This window comes from Bos taurus, chromosome 2 (genome assembly GCF_002263795.3).
Source record: "Bos taurus isolate L1 Dominette 01449 registration number 42190680 breed Hereford chromosome 2, ARS-UCD2.0, whole genome shotgun sequence".
NCBI classification, from domain to species: domain Eukaryota; kingdom Metazoa; phylum Chordata; class Mammalia; order Artiodactyla; family Bovidae; genus Bos; species Bos taurus.
Window position 1 is genome coordinate 27302453 of NC_037329.1, and position 21595 is coordinate 27324047.

The 21595-nt window shown below is 41.9% G+C and overlaps 1 protein-coding gene across 4 annotated transcripts in view; it reads right to left on the reverse strand.

Annotated features, from left to right (window-relative positions):
• NOSTRIN (nitric oxide synthase trafficking) overlaps positions 1–21595 on the reverse strand; it is a 62879-nt gene that overhangs the window by 33082 nt on the left and 8202 nt on the right. For 3 of the 4 annotated variants that reach the window (XM_010801897.3, XM_005202334.5, NM_001046257.2), the window contains 4 exon segments: positions 19236–19321; positions 6182–6265; positions 2688–2750; positions 2405–2486 (listed from right to left, as the gene is read on the reverse strand). In XM_010801897.3, coding sequence (XP_010800199.1) covers positions 2405–2486; positions 2688–2750; positions 6182–6265; positions 19236–19321 — 315 coding nt within the window. 4 annotated transcript variants of the gene reach the window in all.

The following is a 21595-nucleotide window of genomic DNA, read 5'->3' on the forward strand; positions in this document are numbered from 1 at the left end:
TGGGCACAATCTGTGTGGAGTGGAGAAGGAACTTGTATAACCTAATATCACGTCCCATCCTATCACTTCCTTTTCTGCTTCATTCTGTGCAGCCCACACTTTAACACCCTGAGAAATGGTAAAAGTCCTTCAGCGGTAACTCAGCTAAGTGTCTTATAATTTCTGAAGTGAATACTGCTTTAATTTTAAAGAGATTGAATCCTTCATCATAATTAACTTTTTCTCCTACTTTACAATAGCCAGTGGAACAGTAATAAAGCCGATGAAAATGGACCTAGGCAGCCTCGTAAGGAGACCAGATTTAAGTGAGGGCAAAACCTTTTACCTGAACCATAGACCTTTCCTCTAAACCCTTAGACCAGCCATCACTCAACCACATTGAGATCTAGCAACACTGTACTTTTATTTTTTCTTACCAGTTCATTAAACTTGGATTATGTGTTTTATTGTAACAAATACGATTAAAATAATTTTATGCATTGTGCCACTTTTGACTTTCTGTGGCTGAAATGCAGATCGAGTTCACTTAAAAAATTCAAATCTTTTGTGAGAAAATGTGATAGGGTGATTGGGGTGCAATGTTGTTTAGTCACTCAGTCGTGTCTAACTCTTTGCGATCCCATGTAGCCCACCAGGCTCCTCTAGAGGTCCATGGGATCTCCCAGGCAAGGATACTGCAATGGGGTGCCATTTCCTTTCTCCAGGGGATCTTCTAAACCCAGGGACTGAACCTCCGCCTCTTGAATTGGCAGGCAACTTCTTTATCACTAAGCCACCAGGGAAGCCCAGGGGTGCAATAGGGATGGGCAAATATGAAACAATTACGAACTGAACCAGCAGTGTGGGGACCATGATATTAATTATCTAAAGCAATGGGATAAGAATCATAGCACTGTGTCTGATTTAGTAAGTACTAAGGAAATTCTGGTGATTATCATATTATTATGTGGTATGAAAATATTTTGTAATTAATGAAATATAGACTAGTGTTTGATTTCTATTATGATGATTTGCAAAGGCAGATTATATTACTTTCTGGTAACTACTGTAAACTGCCCCATCATCCTAGCCCTAAGGAGGGCATCCATTCTAGTAAAAATACATGGATGTTCACCCAACATTGATTCCATTTCCTGACTTAGTTTCATGAGTTCAAATAAGAATTTTTCAGTATCATTTCTCTTCCATCAGGGCTTTCATAAATCCCCTCATCCTACGGACTTACCACCTTTAAGACTGGCTTTCTCTGGCTGTGGTCACTTAAAACTCCGCTTAGCTACTGCCCCTACCTTTTGCAAAGACCTACTACTACTGCTCTGAACTTCTCACCTTACCAGACAGTGACACCATCTCTATTAGAGCTAAGCAGCGTTCATTAAATACCCCTTAATGGCACCCCACTCCAGTACTCTTGCCTGGAAAATCCTGTGGACGGAGGAGCCTGGTAGGCTGCAGTCCATGGGGTCGCTAAGAGTCAGACATGACTGAGCGACTTCACTTTCACTTTTCACTTTCATGCATTGGAGAAGGAAATGGCAACCCACTCCAGTGTTCTTGCCTGGAGAATCCCAGGGACGGGGGAGCCTGGTAGGCTGCCGTCCATAGGGTCACACAGAGTTGGACACGACTGAAGTGACTTAGCAGTAGCAGCAGTATGTTGCCTGGAAATATATTTTGAAGTACTTACTGACTATATGATGCACAAATAAAAGGAAAAGGAGCGCAAATGAAACTGTTCTGGAAGGAAAAGTACATAGGCCATACAGATGACCAGGTGCCCTGAAAGTATTGTTCATTTTTCTTCAGTTTTAAGGCTATTTGATATCTATAGCAATACCTATTATTGCTTTAACCTAATCCCAAGCTGAAAAGTATAAAAAAGCATTTCCTCTTAAAATTGTGTTTATAATTCTATTTACTAAAGGAATACTTATTTATTGAAAAGCAATGTAAATACAAAAAAATACCAAAAAATTAAATAAAAATAGCCTCTAATTCCACTATCTAGAGATAATCATTCTGGGAAGGTGCATCTAGTTTTTTTCCTATGCATATATACACACATTTATTTTACAAAATTGAAGTTACATTGTTAGATTTGCTCACTTTCTTTTTTAATTTAGCACTATATCCCCATACCATTAAATTCTTCCAAAAGATTTTTAATGGGTACATTCCATTGCTTGAATTTATCCTAATTTATTTTTGGAAGATGAAAATGTTTCCATTTTTTCACGACTATAAACAAGGCTTTAACAAACATCCTCATACATAAATCTTTGGATTTGTGTTTATTTTTATGATAAAATTCCTAAAACTTAGTATCACTTTTCGATTACCTAGCTCTTGAGCCAAAGACAGAAATCTTGCTTTAACAGGGCAGAAAAGAAATATTTTGACTCACTGATTTTCTCTTTTTTTCATGTGCACTCAGGACTTGATGAGCTGGTTTTATTGCTTCCAACTCAATTGCTTTGCCAAGTTTTCTGGAAATAGAACACAAAAGACACACAAGCCTAGTATTAGGATTTATATCTACCTTCCAAATTATTTTCTGAGGAAATAAAATAGTGTATTACAGCATATCTACTCAGTGCAAGTTTGCACGGGAGTATTTGTAGTACGCCCGCTTTAAATATTTATGACTCCCTTTGGGGTTGGAGCAAGGCTGGGCTGTGAGTACTCACTGATGCAGGTCCCCTGCAGACTTCATGCCCTCTGAGACCCAGGCCCAGGCACTGACAAGACAGCTGGAGGGAAAAACAAGGGAGGACAAGTGTGGGTGTCATTTTCCCAGGAGTCCCAGAAATAAAGCATCCCATCTGATTCCTGCATTTGGCAATTGCACTCATATCCCTAATACTGTTTCAATTTCTCCATGGGATTAAAGCCAACATATTTATTTGCACTGTAATCATTACATGATCTGCTTTTTTCCCAGTCATTTTCATTCCAATTTCCATTTCATGTCTGTAAAGTATTAGGGGAATAAAGTAAGCAAGGATAAGAAGGCATTTAGAACAGGTGAGAGAGAGAGCATGCCAGAGGTAGAAGACCCTTAAAGACAGTCTTTTCAGGCTCTTCATTTTACAGATGAACCACCGGAGGCTCAGAGAAGTTAAGTGATGGATGACTTCAGAACCCTGCTCATTCATTCCCTGTGTGCTCCTCTTGCGGTTGGGGTATAGTTCAGATTCCCTGCTGGCCTTTAGGAACACAGCTCAGATACTCCATAGTCTTGTGAACAGTATCTCAATTTAACAAAAGGCTTGCTCTGCCCTGACCCAAGCAGCACAAAGAGAGAACCAAGAAATATGAAGCTATTTTTCTCCTATGTATAGTTGGCCGTCAAATAGCAAGCCCGTTGTATTGATAAACCGAAGGGATACAGCCAGTGTAGGCTTTGATGGAAAGGAGAGGACAGATCGGTGCCCCTACTGAGAGCAAGATGGCACAGAGATTTTGCCTCCAAATGACTTGGGCTGCACCTGGCAGCCGCAGAATGGGAGAACTAGATCAAAGGATGTCAGAGTTTCTATGCATCCAAAGCCTGGCACAAAACCAGGCATAAGAGAGGACCTACTGTATGCTCCCAATTATAGGAAAGTCCAGAAAAGACAAAATAATCTAGATTGAAAAAAAAGCAAATCAATGTTACCTTGGGACTGTCTTGGGGAAAGGACTGTAAACAGGTACAAGGCATCTTTTAGTGTGATAAAAATAGGTACATTTTGATTTTGGTAGAGGCTGCATGGTGTATACTTATAACAAAATTGATCAAAATATATACTTAAAATGTGTGCTTATTATTGCATGTAAATTAAATCTCAGTTGAGTTTTTTGGGTTTTTTTTTTTTTTTTGGTCTGTTTGTTTTGCAAGAAATCTTAGTACACTTTCAGGAAGAGAATCTGACTTTTGCCCCTAGGAGGAGCAGGGCAGCAGAGCAGGAACGTGTAGGCATTGACCTCAGAGGGTCTGTGTCTGAATCTACAAGCCCCACTTTGTGCCCTGCTTGACCTTGAAAGAACTCAGTTTCTCTGACCCTCACTTAATTGGTCTTTGAGAAAAGAAATAATTTGGGTTATTATACAAGTACCTCACAGAAATTATATGAGGTAGGTTTTATTTCCATCTTAAATACACTACACACTGGGAGGGAAGATATGGACTTTTCAGGTGGCACAGTGGTAAAGAATCCACCTGCCACTGCAAGAGACTCAGGTTCCCCACTGGGTGGGGAAGATCCCCTGGACGAGAAAATGGCAACCCACTCCAGTATTCTTGCCTGGGAAATCCCATGGACAGAGGAGCCTGGCAGGCTACAGTCCACAGGGTCGCAAAGAGTCAGACTCAACTTAGGGACTGAGCACGAAATTCCTAATTCACCCAGATGATAGGTGATAGAGCCAGAATTAAAACCTGGGCAATCTGAAAACATCTATTTATATCCAACCAGGGTGCTCTACTAGTTCCTCTGCAGGCTGAAACTGTTAGTCACTCAGTCATGTCCAGCTGTTTGTGACTCCATGGACTGCAACCTACCAGGCTCCTCTGTCTATGGACTTCTCCAGGCAAGATACTGGAGTGGGTTGCCATTCTCAAATCCAGGGGATCTTCCTGACCTAGGGAGTGAACCCAGGTCTCCTGCATTACAGGAAGATTCTTTACCATCTGAGCCACCAGGAACGCCCCAGGCTACTAAAATACTATCCTAAAAATCAGGCTCAAAGTCAGAGCGATTTCAGAGCCACTATTTGCGGTTATAGGATGATGCCTAAGGAGGAGTAGGAATGTTCCACAAGGCTTCTATTTTTTTCTTTCCCTCTTTCTTTTACCATCAGAAGGGGTCTTTGCAATGACACTGCCATTGGGTGACATCTGCAAACAATAGTCAGATCTTTGTAACAAATTATCACTAATGGACTATTTTATAAGAATACCAATATCTTTCCTCTCTTCCCCGAGAGAAGTAATTGACTTCATTTTCAACTGAATTGAAAAAAACTTGTGAACCAACATTTTTTTCAGCACCTGATGTGTTAATGTATTTACATGTATTATCTCATTTAATATGCACTCCTGTACCCACCCTCCCCACACACACAAAGGAGCATGTCCTGTTACTCCATATAACAGAAGAGGAAATTAAGGGAGGCCAGGTTATTTGTTGAAAGTCATAAAATTGAGATAAAGCGGGATACCCACTTCAGGACTTCAAGACCTACCGACTTAACAACTCTGTTTCCTAAGTTAGTATCATCACCAAGGCCTTTTCTGAATATGATCTTACGCCTCACAATGACACAGGATGAATTCAATCCTGAAATTCATTATCTGTGTCACACGTTTCTTAAACTCTCCAAGCTTTAAGTCCTTGTGTGTAAATAGGGATCATAAAAAGACTTCTCAGAGATTGTCGTGAGGATTAAAATAAGTGTAGCAAATCTAGAAAAGCATTTAACGCAGTGTCTGGCACACAGTAAGTGCCCAAGAACTGGAAACCAGGCTTGATGCTCTGGACCTGCCACCTTCATAAAAGGAAGCTGGAACTGAACATACGTTGGAGGAAACAGACAGAACAGGCTCCATCTTGAAAGCAGGACTCCACCTTGGGCCGGACTGTGGACTTTGAGCTATGTGCCCAGTATGTACAGAAACAACAAACCAACTGGAAAACCAGAACCGCCCCCACCACGGAAGAGCCCCAGGGCTCGTAGGTAGGCTCTCCATCACCTAAAAGAATACCCTAATTATCTGTGTAACCGAATAGAAGCAGAAATTCTATTATGCTTACTGGGGTATGACCACAGGCCTATTGATAATTGTCCACGGTTAGCTACCGAGGCTTAAGGCATACGAATCACGGGTTTAAGGCATACAAATCACGGGTTAACTTTGATTGTATTCTTCTTGTCCTTTATTCAGACTAGTTTCAGAGACTTTGGGGAGGTGGGTTTGAGCATGTACACTTAGGGTATATAAGGTTTTCACAAAAACTGGTCAGGGTTCTTGGTTAAGAGGAGACTCTGCCTTGGGCCTGCTGGTGTAATAAACTGCACTCCACTATCTGCACTATCCTTGTGAGTGAGTCTGTTTTCCGGAATGCGTGGCCACAACAATGTCACTTTTTAAAAATTATTTTTAAGAGTGATTTTTGCCTTACCTCTTCCATGTACTTACTTTTTCTTTGCGCTCTGTAATGTTTTGCTTAGCTTGGTTGCCAGTTTCTGAAGTCCTTTGGCATAATTAATCTCCAGATTTGCCCTGTTAGCAAAGGGAGAGTTGTTGGATAGGATACAATGACTGGAAATCAAGAAAAACACAAATACACACACAAAGATTTGAAGGAGGACTCAGGCTGATAATGTAAAGCATAAGGAGATGATTTGTCTACTAGAAGGATTCTCCTGTCCTAGGCGTAATCCTTAAGGATATCCAGGAGAGTCCTAAAAAGGGAGAGAAGTTTTAATTTAACCTTCTTATACAGTAGCATTATGGGTTGGATTGTGTTCCTGAAAGGTTGTTGCTAAACCACGAAAGATGCCAGGATTCTTGGCCTCCGGAGGAGAAGAATTCAATCGGGGGCCAGAGACAAGGCTTGATTGCTTATTATTTTGTGTAATAAAGTTTTATTAAAGTATAAAAGAGATAGAGAAAGCTTCTGACACAGACATCAGAAGGGAGCAGAAAGAGTGCTCCCCTGCTAGTCTTTAGCTGGATATTATATAGCTACTAGCAGTCCACTAATTAAAGAAAGGAAATGTCTCAAAACTCAGAGAATGGTACCAGGCCCCTCATCCACAAGATGCATTTTGAGATAACCTTGGCACCAGGTGAGTCATCCTGGGCCATAAAACGATTGACATGAATCTTGAAGAAGGGCAGATTTCCATACAACTATATAGTTCCATTAACCCAGATTAGGAGAACAATGTATGAGTATAACATACTGGTTTGTCTGAGCCTTTAGGCAGAACTGACTTGAAGACTGAGTCTGGGGTGAATACATAGTTCATTAACAAAGCTTAAGACAAACATTTCCATAAGGAAAATGCATTGGTTAGCTCAAGGTTTGAGAAAAGTTAAGCTCAGGTGGAACCAGGTGTCATAATGGCAACACAGAATTTTAAAAGAAACCTCTTTTTAAATTTGTATAGAGAAGGGGGGAAAAATGCAACACTAGTTTGTTTCCTCCTGCCATTAAGAGAGAGAAAAAAATGTCTGACACTTGCAGTTTATCTCCTCCGTTTGGAGACCCCTGGCCTTCCTGCTTGTTACCCTCTCATGCTTAAGTCCTAACCCTTTTGTCTGTGAATATGACCTTATTTGAAAATTGAGTCTTTGTAAATGATCAAGTTCAGATGTAGTCACTGGGATGAGCTAGAACTCAATATGGATGTGTCCTAAAGAAAGGAAGAAATTTGGGCATAGACACACACAGACACACACACGGAGAATGCTGTGTAAAGATGAAGAGGCAGAGAGCTGGATGATGAGTTGCAAGCTAAGGATCCTGAAGGTTAAACGCCAGCAGACCAGAGAAGCTAGGAGAGAGGCATGGAACAGATCTTCCCTACAGTCCCTGGAAGGAACCAACCTGGCCGACGCATTGATCTCAGACTTCCAGCCTCCAGGACTGTGACACAATAATGTTTCTGTAGTTTAAGCTACAATAAGTGACAGTAAGACTGGAAGTTTAGTTACCCAGTCTGTGGTGCCTTGCTATGGCAGTCCTTGCAAACTATTCCAACTACGCTCCTACTTATCCTGAGACATAAGAACCGTCAGACTAACTCTAGACTATAATAGCTGGTAATAAGATAATAATGGAATTAACCAAACAGTAACTTTCTAATTGGGGCTTCCCTGCTGTCTCAGTAATAAAGCATCTGCCTGCTGATGGAGGAGACTCGGGTTCTATTCCTGGGTGGGGAAGTTCCCCGGAAGAGGAAATGGCAATCCACTCCAGTATTCTTGCCTGGAAAACTCCATGGACATAGGAGCCTGGCAGGCTAGAGTCCATGGTGTCCCAAAAGAGTTGGACATGACTTAGCCACTAAACAACAGCATGCTTCCTAATGGGCCAACACGGGATTTAGAAGATGAATTCCCATGAGTTTGTATGCAAGACAAGACCCATTAGGGAATCTGGGCATGCCCCTCAAAAGAAATCTCAGTTCTTTGGGATAGACTGAATCACTCTCATCTTAAACTGATTTTTCCATGTCCCATTCTAGGCCCATCTATAACTAAAATGAAGACACATTTTTATTCATCTCCTCACTTTTCAATGAAAATAATAAAAATGTAAGAAATTAAGTTGAATTTATACTGTGTTTTTCATCTTACTATAGACCAGAGAGTCTTTATTACATATTTTTCAGTCTTTCAGTTCTATTTTTATTATAAAACATCTTTAAAAATTATTTATGACTCCGTTTCATTTGGGGAACAATCTCAGGACTCTCCAGTAATTAACTTAATACTTGGATGTTCTCACACAAATTAGACTCAGTGTTATGGACCAAAGAAGGAAAGACAGTTCTATTTTGTAAGTGAAATCCAGATATCATAGGCTATGAACCTGTTGCTAAATTTCTATTTATTTTTCTTCATTAATACAGCTGTGTGCCAAGTTATTCAGGATGTATGTTAAGGCCTAGGTGCAGAAAACACCCATTTGGTAGCAGGCCTTGTTCAAGAATAAGAAAAGGTTAAGACAAATATTTTTAAATAATGAAGATGATAAAGAAATAACTCATAGTGTTTTAAAAAAGATTTCTCTGCTCTTGGAATAAGTTCTGACTGATGGAGAGAGAGAGTCCTGGTTGGCAGCAAGCTCAAAGAGACCACCACCCTCAATGAACTTGAATGTTCTAGAATCCCAGGAGAGGCTGTCACTCAGTAAAGTGGCTTTGCTGCTAAGTCGCTTCAGTCGTGTCCGACTCTGTGCGACCCCATAGAGGGCAGCCCACCAGGCTCCCCGTCCCTGGGATTCTCCAGGCAAGAATACTGGAGTGGGTTGCCATTTCCTTCTCCAGAGAGTGGCTTTAGAAAACTTTAAAAGGAAGTAATCAGACTTACCTTAAGGGGTTTTATGATAATTAAGATGTGGCAATCACCTAAATAGAGGCTCAAAGACTCTATTTCTATTGATTTCTATTGACCTGCACCACCTGGCCCCTGGCCCTCTTTCTGATTTCTTCTCCTGTCATCCCCTCGTTCACCATACCCTTGTTCAGTAGCCTTATGTCATCCTGCCTCAGGGTCTTTGCACATGTTGTGGCCTCTGCCAGGTAGTTGGTCTACTACATAACCCCATGGCATTCTCCTTCCTGTCAATTTCAACCAGTCTTGGGCAAACATCACTGCCTCAGAGGCCTATTGAAAACAGCATTCTTGTAAGTATCCCCTACAGCTTTATTTATGCCCTAGCATTTATCACTATCTTACATCACATAATTTTTTAGTATGCTTCTGTGAACATCTCTAGTGTGTAAGCTCCATCAGGGTCAGGATTTTGTATTACTCATTGCTATATCTCTAGGCTTAGAACAGTGCTTGGCATGTTATTGGTACTCAGCATGTATTTCTTGAATGAATGAATAGACTTCCTATCAGGTCTTGGTTAGAATTTTTAACCAGTCTCCACTACAAGTCTGTTCTCATTTCACTACTTTTGAAAATTTTAAACTGCTGAATTATTTAAATTCAGTCCCACACATTTGAACTGTGCTCAGCTCTGACATCAGTGTACACGACTCTCTAGCACTTGCAACAGCTAGACACATAAACCCTCTCCTAACCCATCCTAACCAGAGGGATCTTTAGGCATTTCATTTCTAGCATTCCTTTCTTGCTTGGAAGCCACACATAGAACATTAAAAGTGATGATGCATTTGTTGAGCTCAGATAGTGATAGACACCGAATGAGTTCTTAATAAATATTAATTTTTCTAATATTGTTAGGGAAGCACACTGATTGAAACCACCCACCCTGGCCAGGCACCATAGTAACCATTTGCATGAGTTGTTTTATGACAGAAGAGGTTCTGGTAAGGAACATGGAACTAATAAACCTCCACCAACCAGAAGAGATCGGGAAAGGTCAAAAGGAGACACCACATGTCCGACCACCTCCCAGAATCCTCCTCTCTGGCATCCATCTTGGCTGAACAAAGCATGCGCCACCAGGAAGGACTCTGAGTCAGAATGACTGGCTAAAGACAACCCGGAAACTAACCCCATCACCGTAAAACCTGAGACTGCAAGCCATGTGGCAGAGCTGTTCTCCTGGGTTCCCTTACCCTCCTGCTCTCCGGCCAGGTGCCATTTCTCAATAAAATCTCTTGCTTTGTCAGCACATGTGTCTCCTTGGACAATTCATTTCCGAGTGTTAGACAAGAGCCCAGTTTCAGGCCCTGGAAGGGGTCCCCTTTCCTGCAACAATATGATTATGAGTATGTATCCAAAAGAATTTCCAAACATTCAGAACCCCCCAAATATACAGAGACAGAGAGGTGTGGGGGAAAGAAGGCACAATTTTCTCATCCACAGCTCCAGAACCATCCTGAATGGCTCCCCCAGGAAAGGGAATGCTGTCAGGCACAGGCTCTTCCTCAGAATTCAGTTTCAGTTTTACACAGTTCTTGCAGGTTGTATAAGATAGCTCAGAGGCTAAGCAGAAATAAAAAAAGACGATGTCAAGAGTGTGAAGCATGGTGTTCCTTTACATCCTTAACCCTTTCTGATTCACCTGCAGGGTCGGGGGGAGAGGGGGCGGAATGGGCTTTGGTGGCAAGAAAGGAGAGGGTCCTGTTCACTTTGAACTGATGGGCTCTTCTGTTTTGAGCTCCATGTCTCTGCTGGCTTTCTCTCATGAACGGTAGGAAATCAGCCTAGAGAGACCCAATTACCACACAGCATCTCTTGCTTTGGAAGGCTTCTCTTTACATACAATTATCTTAGAAATCTACAGGAAGTGGATTTGTAGTTTTATAGGTTGGTATACAGCTTAAAAATTCTTGTAATCCTGCCCATGAGGTTTGTGTTCAAACAGTGCAGTCTCTCCTGACAAATTTGTGACATGTTGATGAGGCTTGACCTGTGTTTTGTCTACACAGAAACTAGTGACTCTGGCATTTATTATACAACATGACAGGCAACATTCTAAGTGCTTCAGGTATGTTTCCTTATAACCTGCAATCACTCCCATCAGGAAGGCACACTGACTCTACCCATTTCATGGAGGGGAACGCTGAGGCACAGAGAGTTTAGTCGGTAACTTGCCCTGCTGGAGGTCACTCATGAAGAAGTGACAGCTGGGATGCAAACCCAGGTAGTCTGGCTCAAGAACCCGCCTGCCCAGCACTCCACTCTTCTGCCTCTGAAACTGGAGAATTACAGGGGAGTCAGAAGCAAATGCTTTTCAAAATTGACACTGCCTCTCTCTCTGCCTTTAACTGCAGTGTTCTGATTCACCACAACTCGTGAGGCTTAGTAGGTAGAAATGGGATCACAGCAGCCTAGGAGAAGACAGAATGAGCTTCCTGGGGCTTCTTCCAAAAGCATCTGTGCAGTTCGTTGTAAGGCGCTTTCCTGGATGAGGAGGGGGAGGTCTTGAGGGTCTAGAAAAGTGGGGGAGGAGGGGTTCTGATATCATATGTCACCAAGGTAGCCCTCTGAGGCCAGAATGAGCTGGACACAGCCTCTCTGAGCAGCACAATTGTGTCCTTTGTCTCTCTGCCTTCAATACTCTAATGGTAGCCCTACTACATAAATATATTCGTTTCCCTGGTGGCTCAGATGGTAAGGAATCTGCCTGCAATGCAGGAGACCCAGATTCGATCCCAGGGTTGGGGAGATCTCCTGGGGAAGGAAATGCCAACCTAATTCATTATTCTTGCCTGGAGCATTTCATGGACAGAAGAGCCTGGCGGGCTACAGTCCATGGGGTCCAAAGAATTGAACATGACTTAGAGACTTAAACCACCACAATACATAAATACTACATATATTTCATATTTAACACCAACATTCAGAACTTCCCTGGTGGCTCAGATGGTAAAGCGTCTGTCTACAATGTGGGAGACCTGGGTTCGATCCCTGGGTTGGGAAGATCCCCTGGAGAAGGAAACGGCAATCCACTCCAGTACTATTGCCTGGAAAATCCCATGGACAGATGAGCCTGGTAGGCTACAGCCCATGGGGTCGCAAAGAGTCATCAACCAAGTGAAACAGGTTGCAGTTATTTCCTCTTGCATTTTAACACTAATGACCATTTCAGAATCCCCAGCAGATCACCCTACATGTCAGAAGGTAAGGAAATGAGAAAGTGGGAAGGATGAACTTGTGTACAGGAGGGGAACATGTTGCTAGGCTCCTTTTCTGGTGAGTTTGCTTACAACTGAAAAGCTCTCTGGCCTCTGAACCTAAATGGCTTTATCTTAGCAGAGGTTAATGGGTAAATTCCTCCCCAGAGAAAAATCACTCTAAAAAGCCACATTCCAACTGGTAAGTGTGGAGAGAGCTGTCATTGTTATAGGTTAGAATGCTTGCAAATTGAAACAAACACCGCCATGTGGCTCATCTGTTTAGGGTCCCATGAAGCAGAATATACATCCTTTCCGAATTCCTGCTAAAAAGAAATTAATGGACAGAGTCAGAAAGGGACATGTTTTCCCAAGGCAGACATGGCAATGCGCACCCCCAGCCACACTGGTTTCTTCTAAGGCATGTGCTTTAATATGGCTCCTAGTCTAGAAGACACCACATGTGAAGAAAGTCAATAGAGGCAGAGTTAACCTCAAATTGAGACATGGACTTTTCCCCCCTCATTAAAATAATTGGAAACTAGTTTATAAGAACATTGAGCTAATGTTCTAGCCCTACAGCTACTGTATCTAATAGGAGTTGAGATTCTCTCTCCAAGCAATTGTCTTGGCACATGTGAAATTGATGATGTATCTTTTTGGATGGGTAATTCAATCTTGGAATATTCCAGTGAGTCTTAATAATCCCTGACCAGGGAAATGGCATGCACTGACTTTTAATCCAGTTATATTCTAATTTCCTCTCAGCATGTGGAGGCAGGTCAACACATTTTCATTAGCAATAATGAAGATCAACCAATAAGTCAAAGACTAACATTTGTCTTAGATTTGAAAATAAATCATATTTAAAAAAACATGAGAGACAGAAAATATGTGGTATCAGATTCAATATTTTAGACAGGGCACAAATTAAATTGTAAGACTATAAGTGACCAGGTAATCAATTTTCGAGTGCTCTACTCTAAGAAAATTAAGATGATAAAAAGAGATTAAAAATGAAAACTGTAGCTGCTTCTGTGTCTATGAGGAATTGGTTAAAATTGAACGAAGGCTCTCTCAAGACTGAAAACAGCAGGTGACAACCCTCCCCCCTTTATTATGAATTAAGAAGAAATTTTAGTCTGAAACTCTTTGCAATATCACACCCCCATTCCTGGCCTCCTGCTTTCTATCAGCAACAGCTTCTTGGGACCTGATATGCTGACATGTTCCACACAAGCTTTATCAGTTTGCCATTTGAAAGATAGCGGCAAGCTCATACAAATAGGCTGTATATAAAAGTTAATAACAATTTGAAAATTGAAAGACATTTTTACACAGGTACTACTTTTTGAGCAGTGGGATTCTCTGGCTAGCCAACCATACCCACTTCATCATTATTCATTGCCTTTATTCTGGTTCCTGAGAACAGTGTCTAAAAGGAGAACTAGGAAGATGAGACTTGGAGGTCACGCTGCTTGGGTGTCCAGTCTGGGAGTTTCACTGAGTCTCTGCTTGCTTCTGGCCCAGGGGATGCACAGCTAAGGTTGGTCTAGCACCTCAGATCCTCTGGGTCTTAATTCTTGAACTGAGTGAGTTTATGTGGGTGGGGAGAGGGAGCTTTGTTGTGGGGGAAGTCAGGTGAAATAGATAAGAAAGGCAGTTTTTAAAACTTTTCAACTGGAAAGCAAATGTTATACAGAATCCCACCATATTATATAGATGCTGTGTTCTGAATAAGTGGGAACAGGAATGAAAAAGGGTGCTGAGTCCCGCCCATTAATTTCTTCCTACCTGCTAAAGTGACCCCTGAGAGCTTTCCACAGACCCCTTTGCTACCAGGTACAAAAGCCACTGGGCTTGATGACCACAGGTGTCCCTTACCATAGAAAACCCTAATACGTTGTGAAGGGAACTGGATCACTCCCATAGCTGTGCCCCAAACGGCCTGCCCGCTTGGAAGATGCCCTCACGCCATGCCTGTGTAGATCTGAGTAGAAATTACAATATGCCACCTTTTCCATACCCCCATCTGTAAGTTAGGGGTGGGATAGAGTATTCACATAGTGCATTGGATTGTGAGACTTTAAGTAAGAGAAACCAAAGATAAGATACATTTAACACACTTCCTGGTCTCTTCTATGATTTTATTATTCTCTTCTAGCTTTTGTTCAAAATACTCTATAAGTACATTTCTTTGACACACTCATTTATTACTCCTTGTAAAGAGCATAACTTAAACTTCTAAAAAGTGTGAGGTTGTGAGTGCCTAAAGGCACAGAATCACTCCTGAGAATACATTTATTCCCTCAGTGAGCATCCAATGAATGCCTACTCTGTGCAAGTCATGTGGGATACAAAGACCCTTAAGGAGTTCAGCGTCCAGTAGTGGAGACAGACAAGTGAACAGAAAGGCAGTACTGCCACAGCAGAGATAAATACTAGTGGAGTCTTGACCAGGAGGCCAACCAGACTGGGATGACTGAATTCTGAAGAATGCATTGAGTGGAAGCTGGCAGTGAAGGTAGAAGTGCCTCCTGGGCAGAGGATACAGCATGTACAACTGCCAGGACCCATGATGGCAGGTAGGAAGGGTGGGGAGGTGATTGCAAGTGGTTCTACAAGCAGCGACCATAAGTAAGATGGAGAGATGTGATCTGAAAGATGTGATCTTAGAGATGTGATATTTAAGCTGATCTTAAAGTTCCTTCTATGAAATACTACAAAGGCTGAATTTTATACTAAAGGTCATGGAAACTTCTGAAGGGTCTTAAACAGGGTCCTGATCACAAAGTGAAAGATGTCTTAGATGCTCCCTAGTTGAGGCAACTTGCTTGGGTGAGAAAAATTAGATCCTCTGAAGGGACACAGCTCTGAGCCCAGGTACCAGACATGAAGGTTGAGAGTGAATTAAATTTCTACTTTCACAATGCCCCTCAGCCAGGTGCCTTCATGCAGTGTACAAACTGCCCAGCAGCAGGGCAGTACCCCCAGGCAGAGGACAGGTTAAGAGTGCTCTGCCAGAACAATGGCAGAGGCCATGAAATGAAAACAAAGCTAGAAGAGCAGAGGTGTTTGGAAGAGAGAAATATAAGGACTTGGTCATGAGTTGAGACAGCAGAGGAGCTTCCCTGGTGGCTCACACAGTTAAGAATCTGCCTAAAATGCAGAATACCTGGGTTCGATACCTGGGTCAGGAAGATCCCCAGAGAAGGAAAAGGCTACCCACTCCAGTATTCTTGCTTGGAGAATTCCATGGACAGAGAGCCTGGTGGGCAAACAGTCCAAGGGATTGCAGAGTCGGACATGACTGAGCAGCCACTGATTACTGAGACAGAAGAAGGGGTCATGGGTGGCTCCCCCATACTGGGCTTGACTGGGTGGGCAGAGGTCCTGGTAATCATGGTTAAAAATCCAGAAGGAGTGAGTACCAGCTTTGGCGAAAAGCTGATCAACTCTATTTGGATAAGCTTCCATTGTGGTTTCATGGAGCATTCAGCTGGAAATGTCCAATAGCCTGTTGGATATATGGTTTGAAGTACAGGTTAAGACGTATTGCCTAGTACATATGGAAGCTATCAATACGCAGAAAAGGGCTGAAGTTGTGGGAACTAAGATCACTCAAGCTATGGTAGACTAGAAAAGATAAGGATTTATTAAAGATTTCATTTTAATCACTTATCTTTTATTGACAGCCTCTGCAATGCCTTGTAGATGAAACAATGACCAACTACACTTCCTTCTTTGTTTTCTTCTTTTATTTTTAATTAAAAAAATGTTTTATGTCCAGAGTTGTGGTACTTGCTGTTTGAAAACCTGATCTTAAGCTTTCATAGAGGAAAAAAATAATTGATTTTTCCCATCAAAGCCTGTTTACACTTCAGCTATGTGGGGCAGGGAACCAAATGTTCAAACAGTTTCTAGAAATGTGCCTTTGTCTTTTTGGATCTGATCTGTGATTGTTTTGAAGTGAATGTGATGGCTTTGGCATTAGGCATTTTAGGAGCTGCTGTGTGTTTCTGGCTAAATCTGAGTTGCTACTACAAAAAAAGGAAACTGAAGCAGCTAATTAGATAAAAGAAGCTAAGCACAGCCATGAATTACAGAATTTCCAGGCAAAATGGTGTTTCAATTCCAACACACTTTTCTATCACCACCAATTAGAACAAATGCAAGAAGGCAGCTGAGCTTGGAAATAGAACATTATCTGGCCTTGAAGCTTGATTGGGATGCAGTCCCTTGTAGCCAGGAGCTAATACAGATGTGTTAGCAGAAGCACATTCCAATGGATTCTTAAGCAAGGTGTCTGCAACTGTTAATATCCAAGGATAGTAAGGGCCCTGTTTAACAATACAGGTGTAATAATAAGAAAATAAACCTTAAACTAGCTTTCGTTTTTTTAATTCAATCTACAAATATTTACTGAATGCATTTTATGTGGCAGGTATTCTTAAGCACCATATGTCCTCTCACTAAATCTTTCATATGTTGGCTGCTGGATTTGTCTTCATGAATTTCTATGTCATGATTTTCTGTGTCTCAGTAGAAATGCCTGCTGTACGTATTCTAAGGGTACACTTTTACTTGTCTGATGGGGTTTCCTGTTACTTGTCTATACTCTTAAGTAATACGATGTTCTCAGTCACTCAGTGATGTCCAACTCTTTGCAATTCCATGGACTGTAGCTCACCAGGCTCCTGTGTTCATGGGATTCTCCAGTTAAGAATACTGAAGTGGGTTGCCATTCCTTTCTCTAGGGGATCTATCCCACTCAGGCACTGAACCCCGGTCTCCTGCATTGGAGGTAGATTCTTTACTGTCGAGTCATTAGGAAAGCCAAAGTAATATGATAGCTTCTTTCCAAGGGTATTGGCTTTCTAGGCATTTTCCTAATACCAAGGAAAGATTCATATGTAATAAGCCCATCTTATTTTGCATTTAAGAGGAAAATAAGCGGAGTGCTCATGTCTGGATAACTGGTGGGAAACAGCTTTTTATCTTTTGTATGTCTAGGGAACTAACTACTGATAACTAACTACAGGATGGGGACAGTGAAGGCAAGTGTAATACAAGCTATGTTGGTTGCGACCACGCCTCCTTTTGATATGGTAATTATGTTCTCAAACACTTCTTTGGAAGAGATAGGAACCTCAGAATCACTCCCAGTGGGAAAGAAATGACCCAGTCATGGAGGGAGGTAGCATCTGTCTTTGCCAGCTGACACGTAGGGAATTTGTTGGGAAAAAAAATACAATATACCGCATATTCATAGATTAGTAGGGACTTTGTGTCCATTAGAAAACAATTCTTTGGAAACACCTACTCTTTTAGCATGGATGATATCCTTTAGGTTAACTACATGATCCAAGAGCTGAGCAAAGGATGGAGAGCTTCAAGCTCAAGTGTGAGGTGGCATTGCAAAATGTACATTTATCAGGAATAAATATAAAGCAACTCACACAAGGTATCTTGGTTAAGGGGAAATGATTTAATTGTGAAAGATTAGCTTTGCCCATTGTTTAGGAAAGCATTCATTGCATATACAATCTAATAGCCAGCATAATTCTTTGGGTCTAGGTAAACCATTAGATCCCCTCTTTGTATTTATGCTATGGAATTTTTACCCCAGAGATGTGCACATAATTTTGCTAGATTTTCAAATTCTATATTCTGCTCTGCTGCTGCTGCTGTTAAGTCGCTTCAGTCATGTCCGACTCTGTGTGACCCCATAGATGGCAGCCCACCAGGCTCCGCTGTCCCTGGGATTCTCCAGGGAAGAACACTGGAGTGGGTTGCCATTTCCTTTTCCAATGCATGAAAGTGAAAAGTGAAAGGGAAGTCGCTCAGTCGTGTCTGACTCTTAGTGACCCCATGAACCACAGCACCCCAGGCCTCCCTATCCATCACCAACTGCGGGAGTCTACCAAAACCCATGTCCATTGAGTTGGTGATGCCATCCAACCATCTCATCCTCTGTTGTCCCCTTCTCCTCCTTCCCTCAATCTTTCCCAGTATCAGGGTCTTTTCAAACCTGGTTACTTCTTTATAAAAGCATGTTTGAACTCTCCTGTATCTTTCCTTGGCCTCATTCACTGGTCCTGATAAAGCTATGTTCTTTATCAGGACCAGTGAATGTTCTCCCTTGCTCTTGACTTACTAACACAGGATGCAATTAACTCAGGCATCTTTGCTCTTATGGCACACGTACAGTATTTTAAACTTGAAATGGGTTCCCTTGAAAGAATAACCAATCTCTTTTGAAGGTCTCTTTGGAATTGTTTATTACAGAACTGTCGACACGTAGAGAAATGGCCTAAGCACACTGTAGGCCCAGTTCAATCCTCGGGGACTCTAATTTTAAGCAGGAATTTTTGTAATTTCTTGCCTGAGTTAAGTGTGTTCATTTCAGCATAATAAAGAGCTTTACACATGATCAAGTGTAGTATTAAGAGAAGATGATACTGAAAATGGTGACTCTATTCATCCATGTCCTCACTCAACAGACACTTACTGAAGAAGTCAAAAGGCCAGACTCTGAGAGCTCAGCATACAAAGATGAGTAAGACACAGCTGCTGCCCTTGCCAGGGAGACAGAAAAGCAGACGAATAATTGCCATCAGTGTGAAGAGCACAGTAATGGGAGTATAGGTCAGGCACAATGGTGGGCCCCAGGAGAGGGTGATAATCAGAGGGACTTGACTGAGCTTTCCCAAGCAGAATTACTTCCTGTTGTTTCCTGATTTTTATGGTACCCCAGTGATAAATGTGCAATAGCGAAGAATCACTCTTCAGACCGATTTCTCAAGTACCAAAATATAACACTGCGTTCTGGAAAGTAGGACAGCTTGTAATCACTCCTCCAGTCTTGTCGCTGGCTGCAACTAAAGAGGAAAAACTGCTCCGTGCAAACATGCATTTTGTACCTTTGCTGAAGAATGGATGTGATCTGCTTGCAGAAATCTTCTCCATTTTGAGAAAACTCCTTCAGGTTCTTGTATACTTTATTATACTGAAACAGAAAAGATGTACAGAAGGGTTAGGAGCACTCCCAAAGACCGAACTGCTGTAAATTCAGAATGCTGCTGTGATGAGGGCTGTCTTCGTAAATGATCCTGCAGCTACAGAATGCACACTTTGATGAGTTCTTAAAAATAAAGAGGAAGTCTCTTCTGTCTGGATGTGAAAGACTCTAGAGAACTTTTCAAAAATAGAGCTGGTCTATCTGTTTCTTCCTAGGCCAAATGCAAACTCTTCATCAGTGGGTGAAGTTGGATTCCTGTCACTCCTTTTAGTCCCAGGAAAGCTAAAAATACATCCTGAAATACACTGCAGATTCATGTTATGTCACCCCCACAAATTCCAATATATTTCTGGACCTCATGACAAACCCTGAACCATTAAAGTGAGTCTTTCTTGACTGTGATAGAAAACGTAAGTGAATAATTTGTTAATAAAATTTCTCCTAGTCCCCTCTATATCTCATTGAACTTTCGTAATAAGAATGTTATAATAATGAGGTGAACATTTTGGTTGAACCAAACCTTTATATATTTATAAATAAACCTTTATCAATGTATCTATATATGAATTTAGTTGTAGACAAAAATATTCCAATCGAGAGATTTTTGTCATGTGGCTCAAAACTCCACAATGTTCTTCTGAACATTGTATTCCTGAGGCTAGACATAGATGATGATTGCCCATAGGAAGAGGGTGTCAGTTGATTCTGCTGCTTTCCTGACAACAGAGTGGGTGAGAGAGGTGATCTAGTCTCAAACACATCATCTCGGTGTTTCCATCTGGGAGATGGGATGGCCCATGTCATTTTTCAAACCGAGATTGCACCCAGGAGGATGCAAATTCTGTGTAGACTGAGTGTCATGCAGTGACTCTTTGCTCAGACAATGAGCCAGCCCCTTTCTGACCTCAGATGTCGTGGGCATGCTGCTGGTCACCCTGCTGAGAAGGAGAAAGGACAGGAAACTCAGACTTCCTGAGAACCTCCTATGGGACAACCATGTTTCCATACAGGAATCTTCAGTTCAAGACAACTTCTCAGCTGTCAGCCAGCACCTGGAGTAAGGGGCTGGTAGACTGGCAAATAGGACAGAGGGCACAGAGGAATAAAATCCTGGAGAAAGGACCAAAACAGGCCCCTACCTGCAGGGGTGGGACCAACCGACACTAGGATGTAGTGACATAGTCTTATAGATACCACATCCTTTGATCTTTATGCAGTAGTTTAACTTTCCCCTGAATTTAACACAGAAAGCCACCACAGGACCTGGTAGATGCACAATAGGAGAAAACAGCCTCACTGAAACCACCCAGAACACAAGGACTGGGGTCAGAGTGCAAAGGTCTTTAGAAGGACATTGTTGACTCCTAAAGCAAGGTTTGCAAAATCACAGGTTTACAGCACCGTCAGACACCTGGATAAGGGAGGAGCAGGCTGGGAACGGTGAGCTGGAGGGACAGCTGCCACAGTAACTCTGGACCACAGACCAGCTTTCTTGTCCAAAAAAGCTGAAATGAGGATTGGGATCTGAAAATATATATTTTTTTTAATTGCAGCAAACGAGTCACAAACTTTTAAACTATCTTCCAAGCAAGCAAAACACACTTGGGTGTAGCCTTCATTATGAAGAAATGACTCTCTCAAATGAACTTACTTACAAAACAGAAAGAGACTCATGGACTTCAAAAATGAATTTATGGTTGCTCGGGGGAGGGGATAGTTAGGGAGTTTGGGAAGGTCACTGCTGTATTCAAAATGGATAACCAACAAGGACCTATTGTATAGCACATGGAGCTCTACTCAGTGTTATATGCCAGCCTGGATGGGAGCGGGTTTTGGATGCAAGTATATGTATGGCCAAGTCCCCTTGCTGTTCACCTGAAATTACAACAACATTAATAGGCTATACGTGCTCAGCTGTGTCCAACTCTTTGCAACTCTATGGACTATAGCCCTCCAGGCTCCTCTGTCCATGGGGTTTTCCAGGCGAGAAGACTGGAGTGTAGAGCCATTCCCTTCTCCAGGGGTTCTTCCTGACCCAGTGATTGAACCCACATCTCCTGTGTCTCCTGCATTGGCAGGTGGATTCTTTAACACTGAGCCACCTGTGAAGCCGATTGGTTATACCTCAATACAAAATAAAGTTTAAAGTTTGCAAAGAAAAAAAGAAATGATTCTCCTCTGAGGCATGAGAGTAAAATCACAGTGTGGCAACCAAGATTTCTCATTTTTATTTTCATAAACGTAAATTGTTATCTGTGAATG